Source organism: Aethalodelphis obliquidens, unplaced genomic scaffold (genome assembly GCF_003676395.1).
Source record: "Aethalodelphis obliquidens isolate GAN/ISIS:26980383/991018 unplaced genomic scaffold, ASM367639v1 scaffold78, whole genome shotgun sequence".
Taxonomy (NCBI): Eukaryota; Metazoa; Chordata; class Mammalia; order Artiodactyla; family Delphinidae; genus Aethalodelphis; species Aethalodelphis obliquidens.
In genome coordinates this window covers 7,109,720-7,125,661 of record NW_020838022.1, presented here as the reverse complement: position 1 = coordinate 7,125,661, position 15,942 = coordinate 7,109,720, and the positions used below count along the sequence as shown (strand labels likewise).

The 15,942-nt window shown below is 38.4% G+C and overlaps 1 protein-coding gene across 5 annotated transcripts in view; it reads left to right on the top strand.

The window, feature by feature from the left end:
* The first annotated feature begins 2,657 nt into the window (after positions 1–2,657).
* Positions 2,658–15,942, top strand: part of PHF6 (PHD finger protein 6) — a 52,495-nt gene continuing 39,210 nt past the window's right edge. Inside the window, exons 1-3 of one of the 5 annotated variants that reach the window (XM_027092415.1) lie at positions 2,660–2,815; positions 6,752–6,935; positions 7,172–7,273. In XM_027092415.1, the coding sequence (XP_026948216.1) occupies positions 6,798–6,935; positions 7,172–7,273 (240 nt within the window). In that variant the 5' untranslated portion in view covers positions 2,660–2,815; positions 6,752–6,797. Of the gene's footprint in view, positions 2,816–6,751; positions 6,936–7,171; positions 7,274–15,942 lie in introns of all 5 variants that reach the window. The other 4 variants (XM_027092414.1, XM_027092416.1, XM_027092417.1 and 1 more) reach the window with 4 other exon arrangements.

Genomic DNA, 15,942 nt, shown 5'->3' with positions numbered 1-15,942 from the left:
TGAAATTCTGTTTTTCTTTCTTATTAGAAATACCTGTTTTTCTTTCTCATTAGACTGAGAATTCCTTGAAGGCAGGAGCCGTGTCTTACTCCTTTTCAAATGTCCAATGTCTGGCATAATACCTGGCATACAGAAAATATCTGCAAATGTCTGCCGAATGAGTGATGGGAGAGCAATGGGAGGGAAAGAACACAGTCTGGCAGTGAAGGTAGAGTCTAGCACTGAAGGTAAATGAGAGCAGGGCAATTGATGCTGCTGGAGCAGAAAATAAGTAGGGAATCAGTTCCTCCAGAGTACAGAAAAGATGTGATTAAAGCCACAGCTTTAGCTTTAAAAAGCAGAAAGGACAATTCTCTCTCTGAATCTTGAAGGAAGCCAGAGAGGATGGGTGTACAAGATAAAGTAGCTTAGCTCAGATGGCCCTACTCTAAATAAGTCAGGAAGTTAAAGACTTTGCTGAGAGTGAGGTACAAAAAAAAGCAGGATCTAGGGCCTGAAGCAAAAAGTGAAAGGAAAAGGAAGAGTGTTGGTGGAAGTGTGCTGGTGAATCAATAAGAGATGAAGAGATCCAATGCTCTATCCTCAGGCATTGTTAAGAGCACGTTATCACAATCTGACTCCTTTCTGTAGCCCTTGAAATAACAGGCTGCATGTATCAGTCATGCTAACTGGAACTGGCTACCAGACCTGGGACCTGAAACTAACTGGAGTCACTGATCTCTTCCTCTCCTGAACTCTCCCTGCACTTCCTTTCCACCGCAAATGCACGTGCTGCAGTCCATCCTCTATAGTAGCTATTTGTCTTTTCCTTGTTAGACTGTAAATAGTTGAGGGCAAAGGCTGTGTCTTATTCACTGTTGCATTGTACCTTAGCATAGTGCTTTGTACATAATAGAGGATGTCTGTACCAGGCACACACCTAATATAGCATTTATCACATCATACTGTGTTTGTTTGCTTGTCTGTCTCCCTTTTTAGACCATGAGCTCAAGGTCAGGGATTGAGTTGATCTATGTCTCTCTTGTGTTTGGAACTTAGCAGCTGTGCAGATGTTTATTCAATCAAATTTTGTTAGAAGGAATGCATGGATGAGAGAATGAATAAAAGAGAGTAAAATATGGGGATTTGTGAAGAAATCTAAAAAGATGACATACTGCACAGGCACTAAATTTTGTCAATTACACAATCTTCAGTCTCATCCTGACATCAGTAAGTGTGTAAAGTTGGTGGAAAATGATGCTGGGCCTGGGGGGAGGACCTGTTTTCAAACACACTGTGAATATTTGGAATACACATTCTGGATCTTCTTATGTAAATTTCCAGCCACTCCCTTTCAAGGGTACAGGGCCTGGGTGAAAGGGCTAAGGGTGCTGCTTTATCCACCCTTATTAGGTACCTGTTCGTATGGGATACAAGGTTACATCAAACATGGTTACTGTTCCCTTGAGGATTACAATTTAATGTTGTCATTGCAGTGAAAAATAAAAAGAATGATGAAGCAGCATAGAAACAGCAGTGGATCAAAACAATGAAAATCCACTGCTTTCCCCCGCCCCCCTTTTTTTTTTACAGGAAAAATAGCTACTTGAAGGGCATCTTTAAAATTTCATTGGTTTGTTAGGAACTTCTTTTCTTTTCTTTTAAACCACTGGCTAGCAGTCTGTGAGCCCAGTAGAAAATAACAAAAGCTGACCCTTACATAGGGCATACTATGTGCCCAAGCGTTATTCTATGTGATTTACATATATTAACTCATTTCTCTTAACAATCCTATGAGATGGACACCACTGTGATCTCCATTTTGGATGTGCTGAAACTGAGGGACAGAGGTAATGCAACGTGCTCAAGGTCATAGAGCTAGAAGTGGGGGAGCTGAGATTCAAACCCACACAATCTGGCTTCATACATCAGAGGAAAGCGCTCAGTTTAGGTGTCAGGTTTACTTGTGTGAAATATGAAGAAAATCACTTATCTTTTCTGATTATGAAAAATCTCAGAATTTATACAGGGCCTGTTATACGCCAGGGACGCTAATACACGGTTTACTGGCATTATCTCATTTCTTCCTCACAATAAACCCGTGAGATACTATTTTTATCCCCATTTTAAAGACACAAATTTAAGGCACGGAGATGAAAAATTATTCGCCCAAAGATTGAAATCCAGGCAGACTGACTCCACTACGAGCTTCTCAGTCTTTCCTGGCAGTAAAACGAGAGAACGGGGGACCTCAAAGGGATGCCACGAGAGTACAATGAAATAATGGATATGAAAAGGCCTCGGTGAACAAGTGCAAGGGATAAGGCCTACCCACTTGAATCACTGTTGAAAACTGGTTACCCGGGGCCTCTGGCCAACGGTTTCTAGTCCCAACCCAGCCCCTTCTCCGCCCAACCCACAGCGATATCTTTGAATCTCTTTCTCTATCTCCTCGGATCCTGCCCCCAAACACTTGGCTGAGCGGCGGACCGGAGAATAGAAGGTACGCGCGCGAGCAGAAGGCGGGGCCTGCCGCCCCGATCCGTACCGGGGGTGGCTTCTGCACATGCGTTGTGGCTCTACGGCTTCAGCTGCCTCCTCGCTGCAGCCAATCAGGGCCCGCGGCGCGTTCGAGACGTATTAACGCTATGTGAGTCGTTGCGTGCGAGGGGGGCGACGTAAGGGCGCTCCGCGAGCCCGTCTGTTCTCGAATGAAAGGAAACAACCTCCGGCGACAGAACCCCGCTCCCAGGCGCTGCCGGAGAACCAAGACCGAGTTCTTTCTCTTTCCCCTCATTGGCGCTTCTCCCCTGCCGTTCGCCTCTGGGCCCCGCCGGTGAGTCCCCACGGTACCTTGGGGCCCCCCATTCTCTGCCCGGCGGGAGAAGACAAGGAGGATGGCGGTGGCCAGGCCGCCGCCCCTGCCCGTTGTTAAGGGGGACTCTTGGTGGTCTCGCTTTATTGTCAGGGACCCCAGAAGCGCCGCTCATTGAAGGCGCTTGGCAGAGAGGCTGCTGAGAAAAGTGCTTCGGAGGAGCCAAGGGAGAGGTTAGGCTTAAGCCTAGACTTCGGGGGAGGGGGCGCAACATTTAAGGAGGACAAAATACCGGGAATTTTTAGCCTTTGCCATCGCTTAGGACATATTTGGGAAGGAGGGAGACTCCCAGTTTGGGAAGAGTGAGAGGAAGAATTGTTAGGATGGCAAGAAGGGTAACCTTACGGAATGAGGAAAAACTCCGGGGTGGGGGGAATTAGGGGTGAAACTGAGATAGGAAACGAAGACTATTAGAGGACGAACTCCTGGCGGGAGGAGGGTTAAAGAAAGTGGTAGGGTGATATTTTCCTGGATCCAGGAGGATTGGAAAAGGACAATTAGGGGACCCTGACTTTACGACCGAAAGGAACCTGCTAAAGTGCTTTATTGGAAGATAGTTTTGCGAGTTTATCTAGCGCTTGATTAGAGGGAGATCTTGGAGTCTAGTGTGTATTGAGGAATAAATAACGGAGAGGCTCCGGTACGTTATGTGTACCATCCTTTATTATATGGACGAGCAGCACGGCATTCTTTTGAAATTTCTTCGTTTCGATATTCTGCGTGGAAGTTGAAAAATCCTTTAATTTCGAAAAACCTTTTCTTTTTATCGGCTTACTACGTAATATCAGGTCTTATTCATACAGTTCAAATTCTTTCTCTACCCTTGGGTTTGAAACAACTGGAAAATTCCTTTAGTTTCCTTTTGAATAACCGCAAAAAGCAGTGCGAAGCATGTAATAATATCGTGCAACCAAATTCAGGTGCCCTTCCGGTTCATCTCTTATTCGTTTATTTCTCTCCAGTGTAACTTTCCTGACAGAAATACTGCTTCTTGGATCGTTTATATATTTTGATCTGTATATTTCAACTTCCTTGCGTGTGGAATTGTTTGATCTTCCGGAACTGCAGTTTTTGTTTTGTTTTGTTTTTCCGTGAAAATGGTCTTTCAGATATCAGACACTGAGTGAGCTCTCGAGTTGGTTCTTGAATGCTCTCCTTGATGTTTCAGGTTATTTCCACCTTGGTGCTTTAAAGCATCTTGGAAAATCTGAAATGCACTGATTGCTTCAGCCTAACTAATCGGGTTTTTATATTTTTTCGGACATGTAAATTATGTTTCTCACGCTGTTATCTTTGCCTCTTTATTTCTGCTTTATAACATTATCCATAATGCTATGTTTCTTTTAAGGAAAAGGTTTCATTGTTGGGTGGAAGCATCAAAGTTTGATCTCCGCATGCCCTGAAAAACCTTTTAGACTAAAATTAAAATGCCATATACTGTATGGATCATTATGAACCCCTTAATATTGGTCCTTGGAATGCCCTTATTCTCCTCAAGTAGAGACCACAAATGTGACAGCATTAGATAAAAATCTGCATTTTTATGATGAAGACATTTTTACTAGGAGTCATTGTTTCCATGATGTTCTCCACTTCATGTTTTACAAGGAGGCTGTAAAAAAAATTAGCAAGATATGCACAGATGCATTATTTGAATTTTAGTGGAAAAATCCATTTACTCATTGCACGTTGGGGAAAGTTTTTAATTGGTTTGGTGCACTTTTATGTGCGTTTCTGTTCACTTTACAAATTATATTTAAACTGATTACAGGAAAAATACACTAGAGTATTTTTGAATGCAAAATAAAGTGTACCTTTTTTTCTCTTTTAGATTTTGGGGTCTTTGATACCTAGAAAAGTAGGTTCTCAAAATTAGGATGAGAAATTTACCTGTTTATAAATGGAAAGAGGCAGGATTCAATATGGGTAGAATTTTGGGGACACCATTTTCAGAATTAATTTTAAGAATAAAAAGTGATGTTCTAATCTAGGAATTTACTTTGTCTTAAGCTGTTTTTATAGCTTATGCTAAGGTTGTACAGAAATTACACATTAAGACGTCTGTATAGATTGGATTCATAATGTGCCATCCTTTCAGCTGGCCAAGGATGACCAGGAGAAATGCTGAATACATTACAGTGCTTTCAGAGTGCTTACTGTTCATTGCACAGTAGTAAAGAAAGCTAATTTAGAACTCAAGTAGCAAATTCTGGAGCTATTTATGAATTTTGATGTTTTGCATATTTAATTCTAAAGATGTTGGCAGCTACATTCTTGATAAAGCAACTGAACACATATTTGCCTGAGCAAATGCAAACACACTTCCCCTTTTGTTTCTTTTGTTTCTCTGTTATGTTCTTTTTTTTTTTCTTTAATCCTAAAAGTATTTGCTGCCTGTTTTCAATCAGTTTCACGGTTTATAGCCAGTGCTATGAATACAGTACTGTTGTAAAGTATCCGATGCCATTTGGAAGAGTGAAGTATTTAAAATTGTAAATAGCCTTAAGAGTTTGTTAAACCCATCAATGCAGAGACTGTCAGGGCCTTTGAAGTTTCATTAAAGAGAAAAACCTAGATGTAAATTGCTGAGAAGACCTGTTTCTTTGTGACTTCGTGTTCAGTTTTAAGTATTTGCATTGTTACATTGTAAAGCACTGAATGGTTTGCAGCTACCACCTTGCTGGCTTCCAACTGCTCCTGTTCTTGTTGGTGAGCAAGTGCTTCTCAGAAAGAAACAGTGTAGTGTTAGTGAGTCCATTTTTTCAACATATTTTGAAAATGTTCAAATGTATGGAGGAATGGAAAGAATTTAGTAAATGTTAACACAAAAATTTGAGATTTTATTGACTGTAATGTGTGTTGTGGTAACCTGGGTCCTGAACTGCTTAGTTATGTTGATTTGGGAAACCTCCACAATTCAAATAACTGATTCTACATTTGTTTATAGTCTTCTGAAGAATCCATGTTGAGATTGATGATCTAAATCTGAAACCTTCCATGTTAGAGCTTTTCTTCCCTTTTTTTGTTTGACTATACTACCTATAGTTATAATTTGACTAAATTTAAGGCTCATTCAGAAAAATTTTCCTTTCTTTATACAGTATTACTAATTAAGGTATGAAAGTTACTACATTTAGAACACGACTGTCAGTTTGTAACTTTAATAAGCATATTTTTGGAGTAACTCTCAGAGTCAGGTAATACAGTTGTTTTTATAAATGATTGGTTCCTAAAGTCTGCGTTTTTGAATAGACTGGTGTAAAGCTGAATGTTTTCCTTACTTGCAAAAGGAATACAATAGCAAAAACTAATAAAGATGTATACATGGTTTTTTTAAACTTGAAAATAATTCAACTTTTAAAAATAAGTGTTCCAAAGTCATGGTTATGTAAATTCATTTCTCATTTGTTGGATTATCAATATGTGAGCTTTAAGGAGTTGTGCAGTTATAGAATTCTGTTCACCCTGGATATTGTGTAGTTCTCTTATTAGTTTTTGCTCTGCTCTTAGATGTATAATTCTTTGTCTCCTTGAAGGGGCACCTAGCTAGCTATACATGAAAAATGTTTTTCATTAATTATGTCAGCAGATGACTATTTTAATATCATACACTGTTCGTGTTTTATGTATCCATGCAGAAATAGTTCTAATTATTTCACATGTCCCTTAATTTGAGAGCAGTTTGATTTTTCTCAGTACTTCATTAACTTATCTTTATGCATATGCTGTACATTTTTTAAAATTACAGAGGTTTGAATATTAATTTGTCTATACTAAATAGCTATTTTTAAATGCATATATTAAGACCTAGGTCAAATATTAAGCAATTTATATTACTGTGTAAACTGATTTTTAAAACAAAATTAACCATTTTGTTGCCCTTCTTATTCTCTGTAGCATTTCTTGAGACATAAAGTGGCATTCTAAAGGCAATTTAAAAATCATGTCAAGCTCAGTTGAACAGAAAAAAGGGCCTACAAGACAGCGCAAATGTGGCTTTTGTAAGTCAAATAGAGACAAGGAATGTGGACAGTTACTAATATCTGAAAACCAGAAGGTGGCAGCACACCATAAGTGCATGGTAAGTATGCCCGCAGCAACCAAGAGATCTGAAACCATGAGAATCTTAATAATGAATATTCCTGATTACTAAACAAAACAAAACAGCAAAACCAGTTAAACTTCTAAGAAATGGTTTCTCCCTAATGCTATGCCATTTTTACTTGAATATTTCCTTTTAAATTTAGCATCTTATTCACTGTTTCACTGTAATTTCTTTATATATGAACCTTAATTTTTTTTAAATGTAATTTATAGCTCTTTTCATCTGCTTTGGTATCATCACACTCTGATAACGAAAGTCTTGGTGGATTTTCTATTGAAGATGTCCAAAAGGAAATTAAAAGAGGCACGAAGCTGGTAAGTTGGTATTTCTGCCTCTTGAGAATAAAACTTACTTTAAGCTCATTAAGGAGGAAATTGCTTATTTTAGAGTGTATCATGTTATTAACTGAGTGTAATTTTTTAAATTGCAGTCTTATTTTTTTCCCCAAATCAGCAAATTGCAAGGCTAGGTTTAACTTATTTGTCAATCAGTGAAAAAGGAGTGAATCAATATGTATATTCATTTTTTTTCTTTTCAAAAAGAATTAAAATCTTCTTGGAGGCCATGTTGACTTACAAAACAAGCAGTTTGCTTAATTTGAATATTTCATGTATTAAAGTCTTCATTCACGTATATTTTGATAATTAAAATTCTGAAATGTTTTCATTTTCCATTAATAAAGTAATTGTGATCATTACAAATGAAGATGACAGAACCCTTTCAACAGGAAAATGTTAGTAGTTGCTGCACAACGTATTTTACCATGGTTCAGCTATACAACACAGCATTTCTGACTTTGGATAACTTTTGGTGAATCTTACAGTTTTTCTGAAGCTGTGCTGAGTGTAATGTTCCTACAGTTGTCTTCACTACCAAGTAACCAGTTTGGCAAGATACTGTATTGCTCTTTTGGAGAGGTAGTGTCGTCTCTGTTGCTATTTAATACATTATGGTTTACATTGAGACAGTGTCTTCTCATTTGGTTATTTTTCTCCTCTGAGCTCTTTATTGAAATTACATCTGTAAATGTACCTTCAGTAGCTCCACTATCAAGTGTTTCATTATTTTAAAGATGGGTTTGGCAGAACATATATCTATGTTCCTAGGCACTAAGTAATCTCATATTTCGTAAAGAATCTAATGGGAAAGGGGGGGCTATCTTTTTTTTTTTTTTTTTGCGGTACGTGGGCCTCTCACTGTTGTGGCCTCTCCCATTGCGGAGCACAGGCTCCGGACACGCAAGCTCAGCGGCCATGGCTCATGGGCCCAGCCGCTCCGCGGCATGTGGGATCTTCCCGGACCGGGGCACAAACCCGTGTCCCCTGCATCGGCAGGCGGACTCTCAACCACTGCGCCACCAGGGAAGCCCGGGGGCTATCATTTTGATGTCAGGAATAATCTATTTTGAAAAGTAGTCAGTTTTCTAGTATTAGTTGAAAAAAAAAGAGAAAAGCAATACGAAGATGTTCAAAGATAACATTTGAGATTTGTTTTAAGGATAAATAGTCTCAAACCCTAGAATCAGTATTGGCACAAATGGGAATTCAGAGGTCAGACAGTTTTTGTTGTAGTGAGACCTTAACTGTGAAAATGTTTATATTCCCCACCCTCAAAACTGTAGATAGCAATAGAATGCTGCATTTTTTTAAAAATGCGTTTTTTTTTTTAATTTGGTGGTTTTAGATTTCTTCATGTTACTGTGGCTTGCTGAGTTTTGAGAACCAGAGCAGTTATGTTTTTATTTCCTAGTCCTTAAAAACAACTTTGGGTACAAAGAAAGAATACTATTTACTTGAAGCTAGTTGTACTGTAACCCTTATCACCCCATTATTTATTCCTTGGCATTATGAATATTCCTGGAAAATGCATCTACATCCTGACTTGTTAGCATTTTTGTTATTTGACATGGCTGCTCTAGTCAGAACAGGAGCAGGTTTGGTCCCTGATGTTACTGTGTTATTAACAAATGCAGTGCCTAGTTTTATATGAAGCAGCAGCATTCATCTGGCAGTATTGCTGAATTCAATGGAGATTTAATTTATTTGTACCTGTTTGTGCAGAAAGCATCAGAACTTTGTACAGATTTCACTATTATAAATGGTTTTGATTAATTTTTAATGGTATGGTGTAGGGAGTTAATTTTTTTGCCCAAGTGTAGTGAGTTATAAATAACTAAGCTTGTTCCTTGATCTAGGGAGTAGAACAGTATTGGAGGTTAAGACCACAAGCTTTAGTAACTAACTAGCTGGGTGACCCTGGGCAAGTTGATTTACTTCTCTACACCATGTTTTCTTCGCCTGCCAAAAGGAGATAACGGTAGTACTTGCCTTCCAGGGATATTGTGAGAATCAAAAAAGAGACGATACAGGATTTAGCATGGTACCTGGTACATGGTTAAGACTTGATAAATGGTAGCCCCTGTTGTAGTTATTGTTCGTAAGTAATAATAAGATCCTGCTAATATTGTTGTAGGCTAATGAAAAGGATGCTGGGCTGGGAATTCATGAGGCCTGTTTTTAAATAACTGCCACTGACACATTATATAACTTAGGACAAGTCACCAACAGTAAACGGATAATGCTGTATCACTGCTTACTAAACAGTGATGTTGCATAACTAAAGAGTGCTATAAGAGATATAAAGAGTTACCTTAGGAAAGGTGTGGGTTTTTTCTTTTTTCTTTTCTTTTTTGGCTGTGCCGCATGACTCGTGGGATCTTAGTTCCCCGACCAGGGATTGAACCTGCGCCCTTGGCAGTGAAAGCATGGAGTTTTAGCTAGTGGACCACCAGGGAATTCCCTTAGGAAAGGTGTTTTGTAGCCATTTTGAGGCTGTGGGCATCCAGCATTGAGGAATAGTGGCAGAAGGAGAGAACTTTTGAGCCAGGTATATAATTTTGCTCCCTTTCCTTCTCTTAAAATGTCAGAATTTAAATAATTTACATAGGGGCTAGGACTGGAGTAGCATTTGTATGTTTAATTTTGAAATAATTTTTAAGTCACCTTTTAACCTTTAGTTTTGTTCCTTCCATTACATCATTTTTACGTGAAATACTATCAAGTAACCAAAATTCCAGATTTTGGTTTTCTTATTTACTTTTCCCTTTGTAGATTTGTCTAAGCAATAAAAGGGCCATAAATCAAATAGAAAGGGAGAAAAAAAGTGAAGAGTTTCATGTAAGTAGGTAAGCTACGTGTAAACTAGATAATCAGTTTCCATAATTGACTTTTTAAGGCATTTTATCCTGTGAGTCTGCCCTGGCTCCTGTTCATCTAGATTTTAGGTGAAAAGTGGGTCATGAATTCCCGTTGAAAATAATGAAAAACAGGAGTGCTGGTCCATGGGTGCTTTTAAGACAGGTTCCAGTCTGTATCTCGTGCTGGCTCCAGAGATTCTCACTTGCCCCAAAGAAAAGTATAAAGAGAAGAGTCTGGGGTTTGAGGTGAAAGTATATAGGCGGCCAGATGGGTCAGAGTCTTGAGAGGATGGGAATTCACAGTAGAGCAGGAGGTATGGGTGGCAAGTGTGTTCTTGCTGCCATAGGCCATTTTCCAAGATTTTCATGTCAGCCAGAAGGATCAGGGAGGAAAGCCATTCCACACAAACATATTCATCTCTTTTACATCACCTTTAAGCACCAAGATGGACCAGGAGACATTTGCCAGCCTACTAAGGTTTTTATAATTTGAGACTCTGTTTTTGCAATTAAGACAGATTTTTTTTTTCCAGAATGGTTTCTAGTTCCTCTTGAATTCATATGTGGAGACACCACATCTGTACCATCTACGCTTATTCTCCAGCCATCTAGCCAAGAAATGCAAATTTCCAAGTAAGATTATGAGTTATCGTTGCCGTTTTCATTTGTTTAAGGAGACACTTGAGTATATTTGAAGAACATACTCTAGCTGGATGAAACTAGGTGGTGAGATCATTAAGAGTATCTACATCGGGGGAATTCCCTGGCAGTCCAGTGGTTAGGACTCGGCACTTTCACTGCTGGGACCAGGGTTCAATCCCTGGTCAGGGAACTAAGATCCCACCAAAAAAAAAAAAGGAAAAGAAAAGAAAAAGAGTATCCACATCAGATAGTTACTGTTAAAATTGGTACCTATGTCACATATATCACAGACTCTAGGAACAGAAGGAGTTGAGAGGCCATTTAGTTCACTTTCCTTCCCCTTAGGCAAGATTACCTAAAAGCCATGTAACATAGATTTTTTTGTCTATCTTATTTTAAATATATCAAGAAATTGTGATTCTACCCAAGCAACCTGAAACAGGACCAGTATTATATAACACTCTTCACAGTTGCGAAATTCATCCTCCTGTATAACTCAAGTATCTCACTTAAGTTAGAGTCATTTATTCTAGGTCTGCCTCTTTCCATTAAAGGAAATATTTGGTTTTTTCTATATTAAAAATGAAGAGTCCTTCATAAACTTGATGACTATCCTCAGGTCATTCCTAAACTTTCCCTTTTTCAAACTAAATTTTACTCACATGTCTTAAGAAGTCCTTTGAACATTTTTCCTGCTTTTTTCAGTAGCAGAAATAGCTAACATTTATTGAACACTTAATATGTGCTAGGAACTGGGCTAAGTACTTTAAATACATGAACCTTTTTAATCCTTACAGTCATATTGTGAGATAGGAAGGTATTCATTCTCACTTTACAGATTAGGAAACTGAGGCTCAGAGAAGTAACCTGACTATGGTCATATAGCTAGTAAGTGGCAGAGCTGGAATTTGAATCCAGGGCCAGTTAACTCCAAAGCCAGAACTCTTAATCTCCAAAGCCAGAACTCTTACTCTCTAGATTATACTAGACTGCCTTTTAAGCTACCTAACCAAAAATCACATTTTAAAAAATGTAATGATTAGAGCTTAGAAGTTTTCTAATAAAGATGGAAATAGTACTGAATTTAGGACATAATCAGACTCCTATTAATATATTCTGTTAATAGCATTGTTTTGGGGACAAAAATCCTACATACATACTATGTAAGAATATGCCAAGTCTCTATTGCCCTCAAGATACTTTTTGTAGCCTCTGAAAATAAAAAGACAAATTTTACATAGTGTTTAGTTTATTTACTCAGTACCAGTAGAGTGCTTGGCACCCCAAACAGGGTGTCTCATTTTGAGAGTTCATGATCTAGATATTGGGCATGCCATGAATCTGCATACATGACAATTTATAGATACACCTTTTTATTCTCTGCGGGAGGGATCTTGCCAATTTAGGTGGTTAAGACTACTTCCTAGAGATGGTAAGTTTAAAAAAAAAAAGGATGAGTCCATGAAATAGGTTAACTATAACAGAATGGGTCATTGAGACTGGCAGTAATGGATTAGAATTGAGAAAGGTGGGATGATTACAGGGTCTTCAAACATTAGACAGGAATTTCAACTTAGATAGGAGGGGTAAAGCAGGATTTTTCAGGAGACAGGTGATACACAGTAGTCATTGTGGAGGATGAAGTATAATAATGGCAGCATATTTGTCTGCTGTACATAGATGTCCTGCAGGCATCTTAAACTCAACCAGTATTTATCATCTCCCTACCCTGAAACCAGATTCTCTTTCTGAATCAGTTACCTTCAGTTCTTCCTTCTTCCACATCAGTCACATCGATTCTACTTCTGGGATGTCTCAGCCCTCTTGTCTTTCTTACTGCGACCCTTACTTACTGTATCCAGTCTTCCTCTTCCCATCCTTCCAACATACTGCTGGTATTTACTTGATCTCTACTTTTATAACCTAGTATCACTCACTTCCTGACTCCAAACCTTTACTTATTCCTTACTGCCTACAAAATAATATCTGCCCTTCAGAAGTCGTACCTTAACCCACTTTTTCCATTCCTAATGTCATCCCCTCTCCTCTCAGTTTCCCAAGTATCCTCTGCTTGTCCCCATATCTGTGCATGTACAGATGTTATTCATCTCCTAGCTGCCTCTCAGAACTTCTGTCTGTTTTTGAGTCTAACTCAACCTTCACCTCTGTCATAGAGTTTAACAGTATGCATTGTACTTGTTACACGTGCGCAAGCCATGCTTCTCCACTGTGTTGTGAACTCTGGGAGAGCAGACTGTATTTTCTTTGCCCAGCATAGGATTAAGTGGGGGAAATGCATGGAAAACACTTAGCATGATGCTTGGCGTATCATTTGTGCTCAGTTATACTCTAGTAAGTGGGCACTCATTAACTGTTGGCTGAATTTGAAGGAGGGAAGGGCTTCAATTGGATGATAGTGTGAAGCTTAAATAATGGGCTAGGTGTAAATTGACCACGGAAGTAATAGTATAAGCATAAAATTCCTGTGTTTTGGTTAATCAGTGTTTTAGTGTTGTTTGCAGCTCTAGCAGTTTGAAGGGGAAGGAGAGAAATCTAGAGGGAAAAATCAGGTTGGTTATTTGTTCAGGATGGTGGAGAGCTGTGTATGCCTCAAACAAGGGCGTTTTCATGTTTCTTCAACCTTCACTCTACCAGTAGGGTGTTAAATTTTTGTTGTTTTCCTCAGGCATTGTATTCGTCAAGGCCTCCATCTAGATTCTAGAAATCATCTGTCTGTCCATTTATCAGATACTTAATTGGGTGCCTACTTTGTACCAAGCACAATGCTAGACACTTTGTATGCAATCATGAATAAATGTACTTTAGCCTTAGAAGTATGAAAAGAATGCCACAGGGGAGCTGGGAGAGAGGACCATAATTAATTTTACCTGAGAAGTCAAAAGACTTCATAGAAAGTGACATTTGAAGTGTGTTCCACTGGGAAAATGATGCTGTAGAACTCAAAGGGGGAAGAGTTTCAAGGAGGAGGAAGTACTTTTGACAAGTATTAAATGAATATTAAATGCCAGTGCTATTTAAAGTAGAGTGTGTGTGGCTTATTTGGCATTCAGTAAGGGTAAAATGGAGCACCCAAAGTGTATAGAACGCAACCACTGCTTACTACATACAAAGAAGCAGAAGATGCCAGGTAATTAATGGTGCTACCAAATCCTTAGAGCACTGGTACTTAACCAACTATTAAACCAGAAAGGGGTGTGGGTGGGTTGCAGATAGGTATTTTCTGAAAAAGATTCCCAAGTGATTTTTGATGAACACTTTCCGTTACGGACCATTGCCTTAGGACAGGGGTTGGGACACTTTGTGTAAAGGATCAGATAATAAATATTTAAGGCTTTGCTAGCCATATTGTTTCAGTTGCGGTCACAGACTATACACAAAGAAGTGAACATGTCTGTGTGCCAGTAAAACTTTATTTATGAAAACAAGGTGATGGGCCGAATTGGGCTTGCAGGATCCTTGCCTTACAGTATTTTGGGGGAAAAACAGGTAAATTTTTTCCTGAAGATTTGTTCACTGGCTTCGTTGTCATCTGTGTAACTAAGTGTACATGCGTCATGAATGTATTTGTATAAATGTGAATTTTTTGAAAGCTCATTATGGCATGCAGATTAATTTAAATGTGCGCAGATACTTTACCTGTCGTTTATATAAAATGAACTTTGTTTTACTTTGGAGGTGATTAAGGAGAATGAATGTGAGGCCAAAGAGAAACTTCAGATCTAATGATGAAGAAAATCAGGTCTTTGACTATTACTGAATAAATTAATTTTTAAAAAATTCACAAATTTTTTTCCTTTGCCTTCATTGAATATTGATACTTCTTTGTAATTGAGAATACTGTAAATTTATGTCATTATATAATCACTTCTCGCTTATTTGTGCTAATGGAAGAGAACCCAAACCAGTAGTATAAAATAATCTATGTCTGGTTTTGGGGGGATGTCTTGGTACTTATTTGAGTATGGATTGTAGTTGGTGTTCTTCACAGATTAAGTATAGTAAGCAGCGTGGCACTTTAGAGTACCCTCAGCCTGAAAGACCTACATCTTAGAAGAGCTTAAACAAAAAGATCTGAGCTCAGAAAAACTCTGAATCTTTCAGATGAATAAAACAAACTTCAAAAGCTCCGATAAGATAATTTTATATTCCTCATAATGATGATTCATAAAGTTGGATGGAGTTGGAGTATGTGATATTGAGAGCTAGGTCAGGAGACTAGGTTAAGTAAGAGCTTGACAGGCTTACTTGCCCTCTGATTTCCAAGAGACTTCTGAAATTATTTATTCAGTAACTGCTTAGAATTATCTATTACTTCAGTAAAAAACAAGTGCTTTTCAGTAGCCCTGTTTTTTAGAAGCACTTGGAATTTAAGGTCCTAATCTATCAAATCACTTTTCAGTGACTTTGACAGCGTTCAGATTTCATTTTTGCTTTCTAGCTTTCTACTTAGACCTAATTATTTTATTATATAACCCTTATTAAGAATATTTTATTAAGTTTGTATTTTTTGAGACCTTCTTCAAAATGCTGTATATATATATTTTTTAATTGTAGCTGTAGGATAAACCAGAAACAGTTCTGAGTTCATGTTCCACCTTTCCGGGCAATGGTAATTTTTTTTTAGGGGTTTTTAACAAATCAAGTGGACAGCATCTGCGAACCAGATAATTCAGAGGTTACTCTGTTTTCTGACTGTGTTGGATATGTGAGGTATTACTCTATATCAAGTAATGAACCTGGAGTTAGGAGCATTTTTTAGGCAGCTCTGAAAACTTGCCCCAACCGCACTGTCCTCCATTCTAGTTTTAACCGGAGGTAGTGTTTTCTGTTATTAAAAATAACACAGAATAACAAACACCAGTGTAAGGTGAACTACTCTCACTTTATTTTTGTCTCGTTTCTCCTGTGAAAATATCCTAGGTACACTATTCCCAACTCCCAAGTGCTTTTTTTAAAAAGATTTTTTGACCTGGACCATTTTTAAAGTCTATTGAATTTGCTACAATATTGCTTCTGTTTTATGTTTTTGGCCCCGAGGCATGTGGGATCTTAGCTCCCCAACCGGGGATGGAATCCGCACCCTCTGCATTGGAAGGCGAAGTCTTAACCACTGGACCACCAGGG